At 41.2% G+C, this 19,522-nt stretch overlaps 1 protein-coding gene across 2 annotated transcripts; it reads right to left on the reverse strand.

Annotated features, from left to right (window-relative positions):
- Window positions 1-226: 226 nt before the first annotated feature.
- bves (blood vessel epicardial substance) lies at window positions 227-17,268 on the reverse strand. 2 transcript variants are annotated; one of them, XM_023299644.3, is made up of 9 exons: window positions 17,111-17,268; window positions 16,246-16,487; window positions 14,653-14,777; window positions 14,063-14,250; window positions 13,671-13,779; window positions 13,347-13,514; window positions 13,059-13,197; window positions 10,797-10,839; window positions 785-915 (listed from the first exon to the last, which is right to left on the reverse strand). In XM_023299644.3, the coding sequence occupies exons 2-8, from the start codon at window positions 16,469-16,471 to the stop codon at window positions 10,817-10,819; spliced, it is 978 nt and encodes a 325-aa protein (XP_023155412.1). In that variant the 5' UTR covers window positions 16,472-16,487; window positions 17,111-17,268; the 3' UTR covers window positions 785-915; window positions 10,797-10,816. The 2 variants fall into 2 exon arrangements, with proteins under 2 accessions (XP_023155411.1, XP_023155412.1); XM_023299643.3 differs by lacking the exon at window positions 10,797-10,839 and having other exon boundaries at window positions 227-915.
- Between the last annotated feature and the right edge of the window lie 2,254 nt (window positions 17,269-19,522).

Raw genomic sequence — 19,522 nt, forward strand, 5'->3', positions numbered from 1 at the left:
AAGAATGTTTTTCCCCTATCATGCTGTACAGAATGGGCTGGCAAAGTGAGACTGAGCCTTCACATTAGATCTGTGCTTTGAAGTTCAGTGGCCTCTACAGTAATGAACCAAGCACTGATGGCATGTTAGGACCACAGAGGCACTGCACTGCTATAAATAGTGGTATGCCTTACCCTGTAGACTCAACTTAAAGATTTCACTATTCTACAAAAAGAATAAACAATAGTGAGATGACAGATCACAGACATTTATTGTGGTACAACATTAAAATCACAATGACAACTGATCCTAAAGCTTTAACAGTCCAAACAGCAAACAGTATTTGGATAAGGCATCTTTCTCCAAATACTTATTAAACACACAAAGTGCACAAGTTTCTCTTTCATTTTCTAAAGAATACAGTGCTTAAAAAAATGTCTCCATAAGAAATTGTCACTACAAAGATTCTATCATAAAATTCATGACATAAAATATTATGACAGTGTAGTGACCAACACTGGAGGTTTTTTTATTGCTGCGTGTTTTCTTTTACATAAAAGTAAACATTTTGCTGACACTGTTTTCAAAAAACTGTTGGCAAGAAATATAATTACATTTTACGGTGAGAAAAAAAAAAACTTGTCAAGCTCTCCGGTGGATAAACTATTCAATTTTAACAGTTTAGAAATAACCACAAACATATTTGGCAATGCCTAAATAATGAGCATGTCAATTTATTGATCATGATCTGTTACGTTACTCAATAGGTTTACATAACATGTATGGATCTTGTGTATTCTTCCCTTGCCAACTACACCTCATCAGTCAAAGTGTTGGGCATATGGTGAGAATGTGCAGATTCCTCAAAAACGTCATCTTCCATGCCTTCTTCTATACGTTTCATTTTTGAGGAAGACTTGGTGCCAGGTGATATTTCTAGAAATAAAAATATGACAACTGAATCAGTTAGGTGTTTTAAGTATATAAAGTGCTCATATGCACACAGTAATTGGAAAATATCTATCATCATAGCACAACAATGTACAAAAGTTGCTATATCTCGTTAAAGAAACAAACATCATTCACATCACAACAGTTCACACTGAAGGTTATTGTCCAATGTTGGATGATGGATGGATGGATGGACAGATACTGTGAAACTAGAAAAAGCTCAGTGAATGCGTTTCCATTACCTCTTCCTGCATTAGAGCAATCAGCGCCCTTCTGCAAAGTAAAAATCAAGCGGCTCTTCTGGAATAAAAGCATTCTGAAGAGCAACACCTTTAGTGCTTTTAGTCTGTATCCAAGATGCAACAGATAAAAATATTTGGTTTGTTTCTACCTAATGCATGCGATGCTTTCACTTTCCTGGGTAAAGATTTAACTAATATTGACAAAAAAGCAGAAGAAGGCAATAGTTCTACATAAATGCTATCAAGAGCAAATAATCTCTGCTATTGTGCAATCTAAGTGTTCTTCCACAAAACCATAATCTTGTTACAAGTGAAAAGGTTCTTAAGACACTTTTTACAGCAGATACTAAATCTCCACTGTGAAACTCAAGATACTCCAACTGCTAACCAATCAATTGAAAATGCTGAACTATGAACATTTGCGATAAAGCATATTACAAATGTCTAAAAATTGTGACTTATTTCTCCCAAGCTTCATAATGTCCGAGTCCTACATTTCCCATAAAGGCAGGACAGCAGACAGAAAAATGGGGACAGAGTCAACAGTCTCACGGAGAGTGAAGGCTGAGCATGGGGGTGCCAGAGGACCGTCCTAGAAGGGTGTGACTTTTATGAAAGGTACGGTTAATGCACATAAACACACAAAGCTTAGAACACATAGCACAGGGAATATTATCAGTCTCAGATTTACAGGGGTCTACATAGCGGATGGGACAGCTTCCTGGATGCCATGATTAAAGGCAGGAACAAAGCCATACTTTTCGGCCAGTACCAAAAGCCACTAGGGTGTGGTCATAGTTAACTTGAGTTTGCAGAGGTGTGGAGGAGAGTTAAGTGGGTACGTCTCCAGGTCCTCACACAACACAAGAGCTAGGCTTGAACTGACTGAACTGCAACTGTCTGCTTCTGCATGGGGAACAAAGGGGGTTGGTACCCCAAAGAACACGAGAAAGAAGACATTCCATTAGAAACATTAGGGAGTGTGGTGTATACATACTCCACCCAGGGAAGTTGAGAGCGCCAGGATGTTGGAGTCTCAGAGGTGATGAAACAATGTGCTGTCGCCCGCTCCTGATTGGCTTGCTGCAACTGGCCCTTGGACTGAGGATGGTATCCAGACCAAAGAATGACTGTGGCCCCCAAAGCAAAACAGAAGAACCTCAGTCTGAAACTATATCCAAGGGTAAACCATGCAAATGAAACACCTAAGAAACCATGATGTCAGCAATCATTTCGAGGAGAGGAGTTTTGGCAAAGCCACAAAATGAGCAGCCTTAGAAAATCGATCAATAACAGTAAGGTCAACTGTGTTACACTTTGAGGGCAGCAGCCAATAGATGAAGTCCAGAGAGATGTGGGGCCTTGAATTGGGCAGCGAATGAAGAAATCTGGAATGTGCATAGTTAGATGGCTTGTTCTGGGCACAGATTCAGTAAGCTGCAATGAACTCCTGAGTGTCCTTATCCATGGAGGGCCACCAAAGCTGCTGGTGGAGGAAGGCTCAAATTCATGTGACAGGGTCTGTTTAACCACACATTCACCCTCAAGGTGAGTGAGGCAACAAAGCAGGTGAAGGGCAGTAGGGGTCCTATTCCGCTGGAGATTCTTTCAAGGGAAACTGTCTCAAGAGGGCATCTGGTTTGATGTTCATTGAGCCAGGACAATAGGTTTGAGTTGTTCAGCTGTCTGGATGTATGTACGATTTTTGCAATCAGTCCAAACAATGGAAAATTGTTCCACCAACCAACAGTGCCACTCTTCCAAAGCCAACATACAGCTGAGGTTCATGATAATCATTTAAAAATAATTGAATTGGAAGTCAGGGCTGTCAGGAATGAGGTGATCTTTCTGTAGTTCTTAATGAACTGGTGGTAAAAGATAGCAAAACCTAAGAACCGCTGACATTGCTTTTGGTTCTCAGGCTGCAGCCAGTTTTTGACAGCGGTGACCATGGCGGTATCCATATTCACTTGCCACTGCATGATGATGTAACTGAGGAAGGAGACCGAGGATACATGGAATTCACATTTCTCCGCCTTGGTGTAGAGCTTGTTTTCAAGCAGCTGTTCCAGGATCTGACATACATGTCAGGTATGTTCTTCCAGGGTCTGGGAAAAGATCCGAATGTCATCTAGATACACTAAACTAAATAATTTATTGTCACAAAGTACATCATTAATCAGGTTTTGGAAGACTGCAGGGGTGTTGGTCAAACCAAAGAGCATTGTTGCTCCTCCATAAAGTTGTAAGACTTACAAGAGACAGATTAAAAAATGAACAGTCAAAGATAAAGCACCAGAGTCTATGAATTTTAACTTATTCCTCCCAAGCTCCCTAATGTCTGAGTACAACATTTTCCACAGAGAACAGAGACCTGGCACTTCTCTTTTGCTGAAGATATAGAGAGTTGACCAGATGGATGGAGAGGAAGAGATAAGCTGGTTCAGGCTGGAGGGCTGGGGTCTGGTGAGAGCAGTCAGAATCCGTTATGCGACTGGGGTGGAAGCCGGATGTGTCGAGTATAGCATTGCAGACAGGCAAAGTGGCGTGTGATGAAACAGTTGAGTCAAAGCAGAGTGGCTGGAGTGAAATCAAAAGGAATTTGAGAGTGGCAGGATAAAGATGAGACAGAAAACTGATCGGAGATGTGTGGTCAGTGGTGTGACAGATAAAGAAGGTCTAAGCCGGGTCTGAATGGAGGAGGGAGGTGATTGGTGAAAGATGGACCAGCCTACTGGGCTACTGTCTCCGGCAATTAGGACTCACACACACACACACATAGCTGCCAGCTGAGCAGTGGTAGAGATGGAGGACCTGACACAAACGTGTCATCTAATCAGCTGATGATGATTGGTAAATGGTCTGTATTTATATAGCGCTTTACTATACCTTAAACGATACCCAAAGCGCTTTACATTATACATCACATTCACCCATTCACACACACATTCACACACTGATGGCGGAAGCTGCCATGCAAGGCGCTAACCACGATCCATCAGGAGCAGTTAGGGGTTCAGTGTCTTGCTCAGAGACACCTGGACATGAGCTCTCCAGACCAGGATTGAACCAGCAACCCTCCGGTTACAAGACAGCCACTCTACCCACTGAGCCATGCCGCCCCATATTGAAAGGATTATTGTCTCAGACTTGACAAAGCTTTGGTTTTCACTGATAAAAACTGCCCCTTTGAAATGCACACCCTCATGTTTTTACTGACTGAAGAAAACAGAGCCCAAATTCACTGCTCTGTTGTAAACTGCAGAAGCTTTAGCTCTTGTCATCGTCGCAGAGCCATCATTGAGAAATTTGAGCACCGGGGCATCAGTTCAGAATTTTTACTTGTTGGTGCAGTTAAGGTACTGCCCTGTACCTTACCAATCACCAAGTTGGTAGAGAAAGATGGTAAGGATTTGTTGTGTGCATCATGTAGTTTACCATGTCTCCCAGTGAGGTCATATATAAACCAAATCATGAATTTAAAATCAAACAATTTCTGCTTGACCATCCCTGATTTGCTTGAAGCTTTAATAGCATTCATTTGGCTATTTATGAAGATAATTATTTTAGCCTAGACATACACTTACTGAGATAAATGTTTTGTTCTTCTTTGTCAAGAAGTGATATTTTTTAAACCAAATGTATTTGCATGTCACAATAATTCAAAAGAGAAAATGAATACCATACAGTACCAGTCAAAAGTTTAGACAGACCTTCTCATTCAGTTATTTTTTATTTATTTTAATTATTTTCTACATTGTTAAAGACATCAAAACTATGGAAGAACACATATGGAATTATGCTGTACACAAAGAAGTGTTAAATCAGAATATGTTTATATGTTAAATTCTTCAAAGTAGCGTCCTTTTGCTTTGATGGCAGCTCTGCATACTCTTGCCAGCTTCATGACGTAGTCACCTGAAATGGTTTTCCAACAGTCTTAAAGGAGTTCCCAGAGGTGCTGAGTACTTGTTGGCTGCTTTTCATTCACTCTGAGGTCCATGTCATCTCAAACCATCTGGATTAGGTTTAGGTCAGGTGACTGTGGAGGCCAGGTCATCTGATGCAGCACTCCATCGCTCTCCTTCTTGGTTAAATAGTCCTTCCACAGCCTGGAGGTGTGTGTGGGGGTCACTGTCCTGCTGAAAAATAAATGGTGGTCCCAGTAAACGCAAACTGGATGGGATGGTATGGCACTGCAGGATGCTGTGTTAGTCATGCTGGTTCAGTGTGCCTTCAATTTTGAATAAATCCCCAACAGTGTCACCAACCAAGCACTCCCACACCATCACACCTCCTCCTCCATGCTTCACAGTGGGAACCATGCATGTAGAGACCTTCTCTAGTCTCACAAAGTCTGAAATCTCAAATTTGGACTCATCAGACCAAAATACAGATTTCTACTGGTCTAATGTCCATTCCTGGCATTTCTTGGCCCAAACAATTCTCTTCTTATTATTATTCATCCTCGGCAGTTTCTTTTTTGCAGGAACTCCACCATGAAGGCCAGATTCACACACTCTGAACAGTTGATATTGAGATTCGTCGCTACTTGGATTTTGTGAAGATTTCGGTGGGCTCTAATCTGAGGTGCTGTTAATTTGCAGTTTCTGAGGCTGGTGACTCTAATGAATGTATCCTCTGCAGCAGACGTAACTCTTGGTCTTCCTTTCCTGCGGTGGTCCTCCTGAGAGCCAGTTTCATCATAGCCTTGGGTGGGTTTTGCAAGTACACTTGAGGATACATTCAAAGTTCTTCAAATTTTGCGGATCGACTGACCTTCATGTCTTAAAGTAAAGAGTACGGAGACTACTTCATGAAGCTGACTGAGAGAATGCCAACAGTGCGCAAAGCTGTCATCAAAGCAAAAGGGGGCTACTTCAAAGAATCTAAAATATAAAACATATACTGCTTTGTTTGACACTTTTTTGTTTACTACATAATTCCATATGTGTTCATTCATTGTTTTGATGTCTTCAGTATTAATCTGCAATGTAGAAGATAATTAAAATAAATACAAACCACTGAATGAGAAGGTGTGTCCAAACCTTTGACTGGTACTGTATATATTTTTGTTAAACATTTCTAACTGATTAAGCAGGTATGTCAAGTTGTACCGCACAAACATTGCTAGATTGCCTAATCCATGCATAACAGAGCTCTGGAGTTTCTAACCCAACTTCTGGAGAAACAGTGAACTGTTAACTTATTGAATTCATATACTTATTGGAAGAAATTCTTAAAAGTAAACACTTAAGCAATCACTATAAATCTACATGTAAGCACACTGTAAATTCATGCACAGTCCAGGTTGTGACAATAGTTGTGACGGCCATGTTTATTCCCAGTGCAACAAAGCACTTGAATCGATTTTTAACCTATCAAATATTTTACACAGTGATCACGAGATGACTTCATTTGATTTTTTTTTTTCAAAACTCACTCATAGTCACAGACTATTTGAACTACTTGTCCAGTATTTCTTATTCTATATCAATGCCATTAAATGAAATTACAGTGAAAAATTTAGGTTATTATATTTAATACTTCCAGAGACGTTGTTGGAAAGTACCTTCAAATTCAATGTGCAAAAAACCCCACTAAATGTGGCTTATTGGGCATTTTATTATTATTTTTTAACTATCTTTAAAATACTGGATATATCAATCTAAAATTTCACAGGTACCATTTTAAATATCCACAGTTTAAATTTTAAGGAAATCAGAAATGGTCAAGCAGAAGACCTTTGATGAGCTGACATGGAATGACCGACAGTCATGAAAAGAAGTTTACATACACCTATAAATGGTATATCAAGGCGGTTGAGTTTCCAGCGACTCCTAAAACTCTTGATTTATTACAGGTCCTCTAGAAATATGACAAAATCTTTTGGGTTAAACATATACATATAGCAACTTCAATTATCAGTTTTGGTGATGTAGAAAATTGTGTTAATCAAATATACTTAGTGGCATGACTTCTCTAAATATCAAGTGCAGGGTACAGTTGTGCCATTGCCTCAATCAGGAAGAAAGCACAAGCTGCTGAGAGGCAACTGGTTCAGGATGGTCAAGAGTCAGTCAAGAATTGGCAAGAAGCAAGTCTGCATTGAATTGGAAGCTGCTGAAACACGGGTGTCAGTGTCCACAGTCAAGTGTGTTTTACATCACCATGGACTAGGAGGCTGCCTGACTAAAGTTTGCTGCTGATCACTGATGGACTAAGAAAAGGCTTTCGGGAGAGAATTTCTGTGGATGAAACAAAAATTCAGCTATTTGGCTACAGTGACCAACAATGTGTTTGGAGGAGAGAAGGAGAGGCCTTGAAACCCCAAGTTAATCAAATCTACTACCAGCACATACGCTATATTGCCAAAAGTATTCGCTCACCTGCCTTGACTGGCATATGAACATAAGTGACATCCCATTCCTAATCCATAGGGTTTAATATGACGTCGGTCCACCCTTTGCAGCTATAACAGCTTCAACTCTTCTGGGAAGGCTTTCCACAAGGTTTAGGAGTGTGTTTATGGGAATTTTTGACCATTCTTCCAGAAGCACATTTGTGAGGTCACACACTGATGTTGGACCAGAAGGTCTGGCTCTCAGTCTCTGCTCTAATTCATCCCAAAGGTGTTCTGTCAGGTTGAGGTCAGGACTCTGTGCAGGCCAGTCAAGTTCATCCACACCAGACTCTGTCATCCATGTCTTTATGGACCTTGCTTTGTGCACTGGTGCACAGTCATGTTGGAAGAGGAAGGGACCAGCTCCAAACTGTTCCCACAAAGTTGGGAGCATGGATTTGTCCAAAATGTCTTGGTATGCTGAAGCATTCAGAGTTCCTTTCACTGGAACTAAGGGGCCAAGCCCAGCTCCTGAAAAACAAGCCCACACCATAATCCCCCCTCCACCAAACTTTACACTTGGCACAATGCAGTCCGACAAGCATGGTTCTCTTGGCAACCTCCAAACCCAGACTGGTCCATCAGATTGCCAGATGGAGAAGCGTGATTGGTCACTCCAGAGAAGGCGTCTCCACTGCTCTAGATTCCAGTGGTGGCTGCTTTACACCACTGCATCCCACGCTTTGCATTGCACTTGGTGATGTATGGCTTGGATGCAGCTGCTCAGCCATGGAAACCCATTCCATGAAGCTCTCTGCTGAAGCACTGTTCTGGAGCTAATCTGAAGGCCACATGAAGTTTGAAGGTCTGTAGCGATTGACTCTGCAGAAAGTTGGCCACCTCTTGGCACTATGCACCTCAGCATCCACTGACCCCGCTCCGTCAGTTTACGTGTCCTACCACTTGGTGGCTGAGTTGCTGTTGTTCCCACACACTTCCACTTTCTTATAATACAGCTGCCAGTTGACTGTGGAATATTTAGGAGCCAGGAAATGTCACGACTGGATTTGTTGCACAGGTGGCATCCTATCACAGTTCCACGCTGGAATTCACTGAGCTCCTGAGAGCGAGTCATTCTTTCACAAATGTTTGTAAAAGCAGTCTGCATGCCTAGGTGCTTGATTTTATACACCTGTGGCCATGGAAGTGATTGGAACACCTGATTCTGATTATTTGGATGGGTGAGCGAATACTTTAGGCAATATAGTGTATATCAAGCATGGTGGTTATAGTGTTCTGCTCTGGTGCTGTTCTGGTGCTTTACGTGAAGTAAATGGGATAGTGAAAAAGGGAGATTACCAAAAAACCTTGACCAAATCTTCAAAAAGGGAAGCCGCCACCTCACGCGGGTCAGTGAAACTGGGGCTTCCTCCTAGAGCCAGGACTAGGAGGGGCGCTCGCCAGGGAGTGCCTGGTGGCCGAGTCTTTGGGCCCTGTGGAACTCAGTTGGGCACAGCCCGAAGAAGTAACACGGGGCCACCGACCAGTGGGTTCACCACCCGCAGGGCCGAAAATCGGGGTTGGGTGCTATGTACACCAGGCAGTAGGCAGGAGCGGGTGCCAAGGAATAAAAAAATGCAAAAAAATTACCCCGGTGGTGTAAATTGGTTGTGGGGACACAGAATGTCACCTTACTGGAGGGTAAGGAACCCAAGATGGTGCGGGAGGTGGAGGAATGCCAACTAGATGTAGCTGGACTCATCTCTACACACAGCAAGGGTTCTGGAACCAAACTCCTGCAGAGGAGTTGGACTCTCTCCTTTTCTGTTTTATCCAGCATGACATGGTTGAAATCCCCAGTTATGAGCATAAAGGCATTTGGATGTTAATCCTGAAGCTTTGCCACAGTGGAATGGATAGTGTCACAGGCCACATCCACATCAGCTGACAGGGGAATGTAAACAGCAACAACAGTGGGGGAGGTGAATTACCATGGGAGAGAATTCAATGTCCGGGCCACAAAAACGTTCTGTCACATGAACATTGGGTTACACCACCTCTCATTCACCAAGAGTGCTACCCCACCTTCCTTCTTCTTACCACTCTGAATAATGTTCCTGTCCACCTGAACAGTCCTGAAGCTGGATCGGTCATGCTGTGATCAAGCACTGCTGAGTGCAGCCATGTCTCTGCGAAACAAAAACCACTATGCTCAGGGTATTCACTCTGGATCTTTACAAGCATGCAGAGTTCATCCATCTTATTCCCAAGAGACATCGCATTTCCCATAACTGCTGGAACAGAAGGCTTGTATTCCCTCTTCTTTGTTCTCCACTAAGTTCTAGCCCTGCAAGCCCGACACATCCTCTGCAGCTCCTCTGAGATTTCGGTTCTTGCGCCAGGCTGTAGTATTGCCACCAGCTGTTCATGGGTGTAAACAACGGTTCTACCCCTGTCTGTGTGACTCTCTGATAAAGAGATGAACCAGAACAAGACTTGTAGAAAAGTGCAAAAAGTAGTCGTGATGACTACTTGGAAAAAAATGTAGAGACAAAACAAGTACAAAGGAGTTTAAAAAAATATGAAAAATACCAACAGTCAGCAGGAGCAAGTGCAACACGCTGCCTCTCTGCACAGGGCCACGCAAAGGAAAGTTGTTACATATACATGATTAGATACATGGTTGTTACAAATGTATGTAAACGTTTGTCCACAACTGCAAATAGTTAAAATCATGATTATAAAGAGTTATAATACAGATTGTGTAAAACATTTTGTGTTCTGACGTTGGCATTACACTGTAGGCAAAATCATTATTAGGATTTTTGTTTTGTACAACAGTCTTTAGGAACAAGCATGGCCTTAGACATCCCCACAAAAGACTTGTCTTTGTTGTATGTAACTACTTTACTAACCACAGTGATGTGTACATGAGTGACATGCTGACTTTGGTCAAAAGTGAGGTTTTCAGACAGGGAGGACAGAGAAAAACCTGGTTCAGTCATGTGTTAAGCTACTTTTTAAAAGGCCAATATTTGCCCAATAAAGCAGCTAATCACTGGATCAGTGCCACTCTTTTACATGAAACAATTACATCAGATGTTACCAGGACCAGGCAAGTTAGAGGAACACCCTGTTAGAACAGGTAGAATTTGGAGCTTATAAAGTTAAATCTTCCACAGCCAGTTTGAAAACATGAAATTAAAAATATAATCAGGACTGTCAGTTTGAGTTGGGGTAGAGGAAGTGAGAGTAGGGTGAAATAAAAGAAGTGGTCTTACAGTATTTGTCAGGTAATGGCTCATTCTGAGGGAGTAGTCACAGCTGGAGGCAGGACAGGAGGAAGACTGTTAGAGAAAGACAATCCTACTACTCCTAGATCTACGTGAAGAGCAAATACTACGGCTAATCCTATCAAAACCGATGCAGATTCATAAGTTGTAGTTACTGGTGACTTTCATTTGTGTTGCTGACACTGTTAGTAGATTATTTAAAGGACAGTCCTAATAATAACCACCTAACAAGTGCACTGATGATGCAACTGTCTTGTCATTTAGCCAACAGTGAAGCTTAGTAAATGTGTAAAATAATTCTTTAAAAAAAATGTTCAAAACATGAATAAATAAAATATAGAAAATGCATCTATCAATCATGTGCAACTTACACAGCACATGCTTACATTTTTAGACTGCTAGATGATTGTTTTGATGTAAGCTCCAAAGTCTGAGACCTCATCAAAAATTATAGTCATATTTTCATATAAACGTAGAAATCCATCAAAAAGTTTGAGGTGAAACATTTAAAAACACCAGAAGTTCTGGGTCAGCAAGCCAACTGAAGCAGATTAGTGGCACTGACCACATTAACTCATTTGTAAAGAAAATGACAGATTTCCTTGAGTTGTCTCATTGGCAGTCTGGTGGATTTGGACTCATCAGCGGTTTGTTGAACTAAATCTACCAGCAGTCATTGTTTCTTTCAGAAAAATGCACCTCAAATTGTCAAAAGAATTCTGCTGACTAAGTAGCATTGTAAAAGTGGAAAATATGACATCAGAACTAAGTAAAAGTGTTAAAATTCATATTGTTACTCTAATCAAGGAGGCTCTTTTTCAGTCATGGCTAGACTGAAGGTTTCTGAGTTGGTTGCGCATGGCACTCTGAAACACTTTGTGGAAACTGGATTCAAGCATTGTATACAAGCAGCATCAGACAGACCAAAGTGAGTAAAGCAAGATCAATACATCCAGCTTTCTACATTGAGAGATTTTTTTTTTTTAAAAAAAGCTTCATCACAGATACACAATTTACTAAATAAAGAACACAAGACTAGGTAGCAGAATAATTTGTATTCCTTCAGGTGTACTTGAGATTATATTTTCCTTTCTTAATTATGCTGCAGTCATCAGCCAATCGCTATGGGTTGGCATTCTATAAAAGTGTGTAGTTGTTCTCTGAATACTTTCTCTCTGAAGCCGAGTGACCCCTCCACTTGCTGCACCTCACTTTCGGTTTAGTGGTTTCTGCTGCTGTGACAGGTAAAGGAAGACTTGCTGGATCAGTCTTAGCTTCTTCTTTCCATTATGTATAACGTCATTCAAGGATGTTATATCTTAATAGGTTGGGGTTTTTTTTTTTGTCATTTTGTAGTGTAGGTGTTTTATTTTATATAGTACATCCCCACTAACTGTCTCTTCCAGTACCTTTAGAATCTGGGAGCTTAAAGTGCTAGGGGTGGTGTCTCTGGGTGGTAGTATCTAATGTGTACAGTGCAGTGCACCACTGATGATGGCATTTCACCAGTGCGTGTGTCTGTGTTCACGTTATTTGGGGCAACTTCACCCTGGGATCCCCCACATCCCTGGCTTATCTCTCCACTGATGGGCTTGACACTGATTAGGCTTACCTCCCCCTATAAAGTATTTTGTGGCTAATGTTTTAATGGCTGTTTTACTTGATTTAGACAAATTGTTAATAAAGTAAGAAGAATTTTCTTTACAGCTCCATGTCTCTTGCTTCATGAAATGACAAATCTCTATGCCTTCCTTGTTACTGTTACTGGCCAGAAGTAAAACTATTCCTTGTGTAAAATTCCCAGGATGATATTTAGACCTACTTACTTCAAGCCTCACCAATCACCACATGCACTTGTCACAACTATAATCAGAAAGACCCCTGACAGAAAAGCCCTTTTAGTAGTGATCCAAGTGGAATTGCACACCTGCACTAAATTGACTGACCAATGAGAAATAGCACTCTTCAGGGACAGGCTACATCCTCTGGTGTATATCTTTTATGGAGAAGGATTCATGCTGCAGCAGGATGAGCCCAAACACACCTCAAAGCTTTGAAAAACTACTTGAAGGTCAAAGTACAACAAAGCAGAACCTTACTCCACAGTCACCTCACCTCAGCACGAATGAGTATTTATTATGGGGGCACATTAGAACATTGTCAAATCCCTGGTCTCCTGCTGTAAGCTACTCAATGTTACAGTGACCTGCAAACAGACTAAAACATCTTGTTGTGAGGTATATGACTTACGACATGACCCAGCCGATCCTCCACGTAGGATCTGGTTAAGTACGTCATCAGTGTCGCTGGTACTCGCCATGCTGTTTCTCATCTGCATCATAGACAGCTGAGAGCACAGGCTGGGCTGACGGTCCATCTTCTTCACTGCCTAAAATACGTCCACCCCCAAAATCCTCATCAATATCATCAGGACATCAATCAAGCGCTGTTATGGCTAAGTATGGCCTTAATGTGATAATACTTTCAGCAGCTGCAAAGCAAAAAAAAAAATCATAAAATGACCAAAGTTAGACCCACCTTGTCACTGAGTGTTGGATCATTCAGAGAGTACAGTTTGTTGGTGATGTCTTTGCCGATGAGATATCTGAACACTTCATTTAAAAAAGTGTCTGATTCCAGGAAGTAGGTGAGCCTCTCTCGAGACCAACACAGGAATTTGCAGTTCTCCTCTGCCATGATGGTCACCTGTCAGTCAGACACAATACCACTTGTTTATCTATCTATCTATCTATCTATCTATCTATCTATCTATCTATCTATCTATCTATCTATCTATCTATCTATCTATTTGCAGTTAATCAAAAACTGTTTGTTCTATTTTTTTATCCATCTGATCTTTACCTGAAACTTCTCTCCTTTGTGCATCTCAGTTGACCTGAATTCTGGTGAGTCGATGAATGAATTGGTATAGATGTTGTGAAGGAAATGGCCCCGGTACGACACCTTCATCCTGTCTCACAGAAGTTTAAAGTCAAAATTCTCATTCTTAAAAATAAAAAGCAATTCCTTTTTAACGTAATTTTAAAACCTTTTCAAAAAAAATGGTAGTGACTTGTTTTCATTCTATACGAAAATCAGCTTGAAAATGATTTTAAAAATCCCTCTGTTTATTCCCAAAGGTCCCAAATTAACTGTCAGGATGATTCAGATTAAGTCTGTGCGACACTGAGACTAATCCATGCAGGTGGATGACACAGAACAGCAGTTGCACCCAAAGTCAAACAAACACATACTTTCCTTTCAGGAGAATGCTGAGGCGTTCGTCCACAGAGGTCTTGTCCTCAGCAGCATACGCCTGGCCTTTCTTCAGGGTCTGAATGGTGCAGAACTGTCCTGTGAGCCTCTGAAACAAAGCCTCCTGCACGTGGAGAGGCTCAAACATCCGCTTGTAGACTGACCGCAGCTCTCTGTCGATCTTAATCTGATAGAGAGCAATCACAGCCATAATTCATCATTTCAATGAAAACCCAAGAAGCTAAAGCCAGTTTTAGCAATGTTGCTGTGGTGAAAGCATACGCTATAGAGTTTGTGAATCAGTGAATGAGCAGTGGTTGAGGACAGGTCTCCTGCCACATTACAAAAAATCCTGGCCTGATTCTATCGACTGGATGGAGGCCCTTTACATACATGTCATTACTATACAGCAGGACCAACCCCAGGAGAATTATGTCAGTTTCTGCTAGAGACAATGGTGGAAAAATTCAACACTGAGTCTCAGCATAAATATACATGCTGATTCCCTAAAGCCTGAAGCACACATAAATGGTCTGAATCTACAGTGACTGGTAGAATGTGAATAAAGGCAGGCTGAAGCAGAACTCACCGGTCTGCGCTTGTACAGAAGGAAGAACAAGTGCATGAAGTTTACCACAAGAAATACCACATTCCAAACCATCACATCCATGTTGCACCTGTACAATGTTGCCCAGGCAATGAAGAGACTGCATCCTGTCATGGTTAAAGATAAAGAAGGAATAAGAACAGGAATGGACACTGAAATGTTACCTCACAACTAAAATCATCCTGGGATCAAAAGTCGGCCTGGGATCTTTCTGCATGGAGTTTGCATGTTCTCCCTGTACATGTGTGGGTTTTCACCAGATACTCCGGGTTCCTCCCACAGTCCAAAAATATGCTGAGGTTAATTGGTGACTCTAAATTGCCCGTAGGTGTGAATGTGAGAGTGATTGTTTGTCTCTATATGTAGCCTTGTGATAGACTGTTACCTGTCCAGGTGTACCCTGTCTTCACCCTAAGTCAGCTGGATAGACTCCAGCCCCCCATGACCCTAATGAGGACTAAGCAGTGCATAGAGGATGGATGGATGTTTATGTGTTTACCATTTCTTACCATGTTAAGGAAGCCATATATTATAATGTGGGATATTGTTGTTTGTTTATAAGTTGACACAGCTGAAAAACTAAAACATAATATAGCTAAAACAAACAATAAGGATACAGTCTAGCTTGCGCTAAAATACAAACAGGACTTCTTTCTCTCTAAACAGAATTTTAAATTACTTCAGAATTAGATCTTTTAAAAAAAAAAAAACAGGTTGAACATTTGTTCTAGAACTTTTATGATAGAAATAAATCCCTACATAGTGCAACTTATTTACAACTTCTGACTTCTTTTTTTAGAAGCAACAACTAACAAATGCAATGTCCTATAAAAACATGTGCAAATTCCATTCACAATAGAGAGTGCATAATAAAAGGCAACTTGTACAAAACTAATTTTAACTGAGTTTGTTACACATGGCATTATATCAAGATGATCACTGTTGTTCACTCACTTGTCAGTGGTTCAAATGTCGCAGCTGATCAACATTGGACAAATTAAAGGAAAATTATGAACCCTGGATCACTGCAGTGAGTGAATGATTAGAGTATGAAAGTGATGTGAATTATATGCTCGCAGTATTTATGTGTATAAAAGTTGCTCTACCAGCTCAACTGCTGTAGATCTGTTAGTTTACTTCGTCTCTTCTTCCTTTCGTTTCCTCTGAGATTAGCTTGGCTTGGACCAGTGAGCAATATAAACAAATGAATTGTCCAAAGAACAACCACATTTCCCACAATGCCTGCTGCTTCCTGTCTCCACTCTCCTTCCAAGCATAGATAAACATGTTGGAAGTGCTTTTTCCATCCCCCATTCTCTCCTGCTTTTATCAGAGCCTTTTAGGGCCTCAGCTCTGTTGATGAGATCTACCTTCATACAGACCAGCTTTTAAAATAATCTTTCAGAACTGAACTAGACTGAACCAAATCCTCTACTAACTTTGCTAATAGTTTACTAATCATTTTAATATACAGGGCATTTTCAACTGGAGTAAAGATCTGTTTGAGCTATGATAACTTTAATTTTCCCCACCGTTCTGTGTGGCAGTGTTATCTAAGGAATGCCATAAACGGACCTGTCATCAGGAGGAGGCGCAGCAGAATCATGTGCAGACCCAGGGTGGTAGGGATGATCAGGCCCAGCAGCAGAGACAAGTACCCCAGATGGAAGAGCAGGTGGTGGGTCTGCTCCCACTCATGGCAAGAGGTGCCGTTGGGTTCCACAGTAGAGACTACTGGAGTGGATGAAGGGAACAAGGGCAATGTGGAGAAGAGGAAGGGTGGCTCTGGGGTTGAAGACATCCTGCTGCAGAGTCACCTTGAGCACAGAGGCATGGTTGGAGAAGTGTGAGTGGAACATGATGAATTGTTCTGGGCTTACAGGCAACAGCCTATATTTCTACTTAAAAAAATACAGTTTATTAAGACTATTAAAAATTAATTTAAAAAAAATAATTAGGAAAACTACAAAAATTGTTACACTGCTACACGTTTTGTTAACAACTAAAACCAATGGAATGTATTGAGTGTAATGCATCTCTCTAACTTTAAATGGGCAACTGGGATAAACCTTAGCTGTCAGTGAGAGCTTTACATCTCCAGCTTGAACCTACAACAATGAAGGTGATTTAAATGGCTTGGACATACAAATGACATGTAAAGGTAATGTAAATACATTATGTGGGTCAGCAGCTATACGTGCATTTAGCTGGATACGTTGTCTTCACAGAGTAACTCCTGCTCGCAGAATATTCACGTTATTCAAAATTAAAAATGGCACAGAATTGTCCGGTAACAGTATCAGCTGCTTTGTTTTCCGTTCCAGGGAGAGCTCACATGTAAAAATAGATGCAGGGACAGTCCTGTAGTTCAGGAGAAATGTCTCATAGCTACAACTTGTCACTGTCTATCGAGAGGAAAACGCGTTATTAGACTACTTACCGATTGAACAGCAGCCGGTGGAAGTCTGAGGAGGAAAGAAGAGCGACAGGTTTGTGTGAAAGACTTGAGTGTGTTGGTGTGTGCTCTCTGGTAGGGTCTGCACATTCCTCACAGCTCTCAGACTAAAATAGGAAAGAAGTTGAAAGTGGTGCCTGAGAGCTTCAGCAGGGGGAGACAGAGCAGCGGCTAACTGCTAGCTAACTGCTAGCTAACCGACTGCTAACCGACTGCCTGTGAGGCTTCTCTACCTCTGCTCTCAGTGCAAAGAAATAGTTTGCTGCTTTCAAATACTTTAATATATTTAACATTATATATTCTCCTCTTCTCCTCGTAAAATTTCTGATATTTGTGTATCAGAACGAGGTACGTCTTCATCACTGCAATGCAAGGACGTAATCAGCAGCTGTCCTGACAGCCTTGGATCACAGAACATTAATTACTATGTAAATGCACACACCACTCCCATTTGTTTAGCTCAATCAGATTTTTCTAAAATGTGTGTCTGTCATTAATTTGTTGTCTATTTTATAAAGGCTTACAAAAGTAGTGACAGCAGCAGCAAGGAAGTATCTATGATAAGCTTTGTTTTTACCTGTGATTACAAGAGATTCATTCATATTATGTTATATTCACAAACAAAGCGATGGTAGTCACTTACTTTATATTATTTCCTTCATATTGTCTTATGTTTAGTAGTTGTCAGGTTATGTGTAAAACCTACCAAGTCATTTTGGTGGTTTGGTGAGCAGCTGAACTGGTAGTTCTCCTGCTGATTAATACGACGTATGGATTGCTGCGGCAACTGTGCTGTTTTGGGTGTTTTTCTTTTGGGGAAAAGTCAGTCTATTGTACGTCATTTTGGTCATTCACTGCTCATTTCATTCGCCTGGTGATTGGTGTGCCCTGCCCCGAAGCAAAACCTTTCAACTTTGAATGTTACTTACTCTGATTTCAATAGCATTTTGACTTACACTGATTGTTGACTTCTTTTTGAAGTTCACCCTTGTTTTTATATTTGTTCATACTCAGATTGCAAAGGATGGTCACCCTTGGTGACCATCAGAGGTGCTTGGTTACAGCTCTGGCTTTGATTCATTATGGCTGGATTGACTAGGTGGGGGCATGTGAAGTTGAATAAACACCCAATATTCCCAGCAAACATCACTGATTAGGTCCACAAATGCATTAACATGATGTTGGCCTACAGTATTTTTTTTTTTTTTTTTTTAAACAGTCAGCAATTCAGACAGCATCTACACACCGATCAGGCATAACATTATGACCACCTGTCTATTCTTGTGTTGGTCTGCCTTTTGCTGCCAAAACAGCTCTGACCCATGGGCATGGACTCCCATCTTCTCTCAGCTTCACAACTGCTTGTTTTTCATCCATAGACAGCTCTCTGGTTTTCATGTTGTCTACACCTCTAATTATAGATGCTGTCTGCACAGGCAAAACCCAAATCTGAAACAGAACGTAGACATTGAGTGCTATTTATTGTTTGAAGAATCAATGTAATAGGACACAGCAGGACAGCAAAACACATCTGTCAGTCATATGTTGCAATACTTTTGCTCACATGAAAAATAAATGAGTTGAAACATAAGGTGCTATATTCTAAGTTGTGTATCAGATCCAGATGTAAATACCTGGAAGTAAAAGCTGAAAAGTTGATCTCTTGTCTCATATTCATTGTTTGATGTCAAACCCAAATGTTTTCAGCCTACAGCAAAAATAAAGGAATTGGCCTCATTGTTCCAATACTATTGGAGGGGGATGTAGCTGCATTTCAGTAATGCTATTATGTTGCTGATGCAGGTAGGCTTGTTGAAAACTATATTATTATGAAAGTGAAGAAATTATATTCTGACATACTGGTCTGTTCTTTTATCGTTAATGTTACTTAATTATTAATTATCTGATGTACAGTGGCTCGGTGGTTAGCACCATCACCTTGCAGCTAGAAGCTCCCAGTTTGGGTTCTGGAGGTGGACACCCTCTCTATTTTTAAGACCAGGCTTAAAACCTTCCTTTTCGACAAAGCTTATAGTTAGGACTGACTGGGTGACCCTGACGGGGTGAGCTGGTGTTTTCATTTGCACAACTGACTTCCCCTCTTGACATCCTTTAGTTTGCCCCTAGTTCTGCTGCTATAGGCCTAGGCTGCTGGGGAACCTCTCTTGTTGCACTGAGCCCTTCTCTAACTACCTATGTATTTACTATATATACCATTATTGCATTACACTCACTCTGTTTCTCCCTGTGTCCTTTCTCTGAGTGTCCCTGGTCCCAGAGCTGGATGCTTCAGATGTGTGGTTGTTCTCCCACCAACTGTAACCCTCTCCCTCTATCCCTCTACCCTTCTATCTCTATCCCTCTGCCTCTCTACCTCTTCTGTCCCTCTCAATCCGC

Source organism: Amphiprion ocellaris, chromosome 9 (genome assembly GCF_022539595.1).
Source record: "Amphiprion ocellaris isolate individual 3 ecotype Okinawa chromosome 9, ASM2253959v1, whole genome shotgun sequence".
Taxonomy (NCBI): Eukaryota; Metazoa; Chordata; class Actinopteri; family Pomacentridae; genus Amphiprion; species Amphiprion ocellaris.

Coding starts and splice junctions, on each gene's coding strand:
- bves (XM_023299643.3), bottom strand. CDS start 16,471: ATGTCTTCAACCCCAGAGCCACCCTTCCTCTTCTCCACATTGCCCTTG. Junction 13,780..14,062: donor AGCATTCTCCTGAAAGGAAA/GTATGTGTTTGT, acceptor TCTGTGAGACAG/GATGAAGGTGTCGTACCGGG. Junction 916..13,058: donor AGGATCGGCTGGGTCATGTC/GTAAGTCATATA, acceptor TTTTATTTCTAG/AAATATCACCTGGCACCAAG.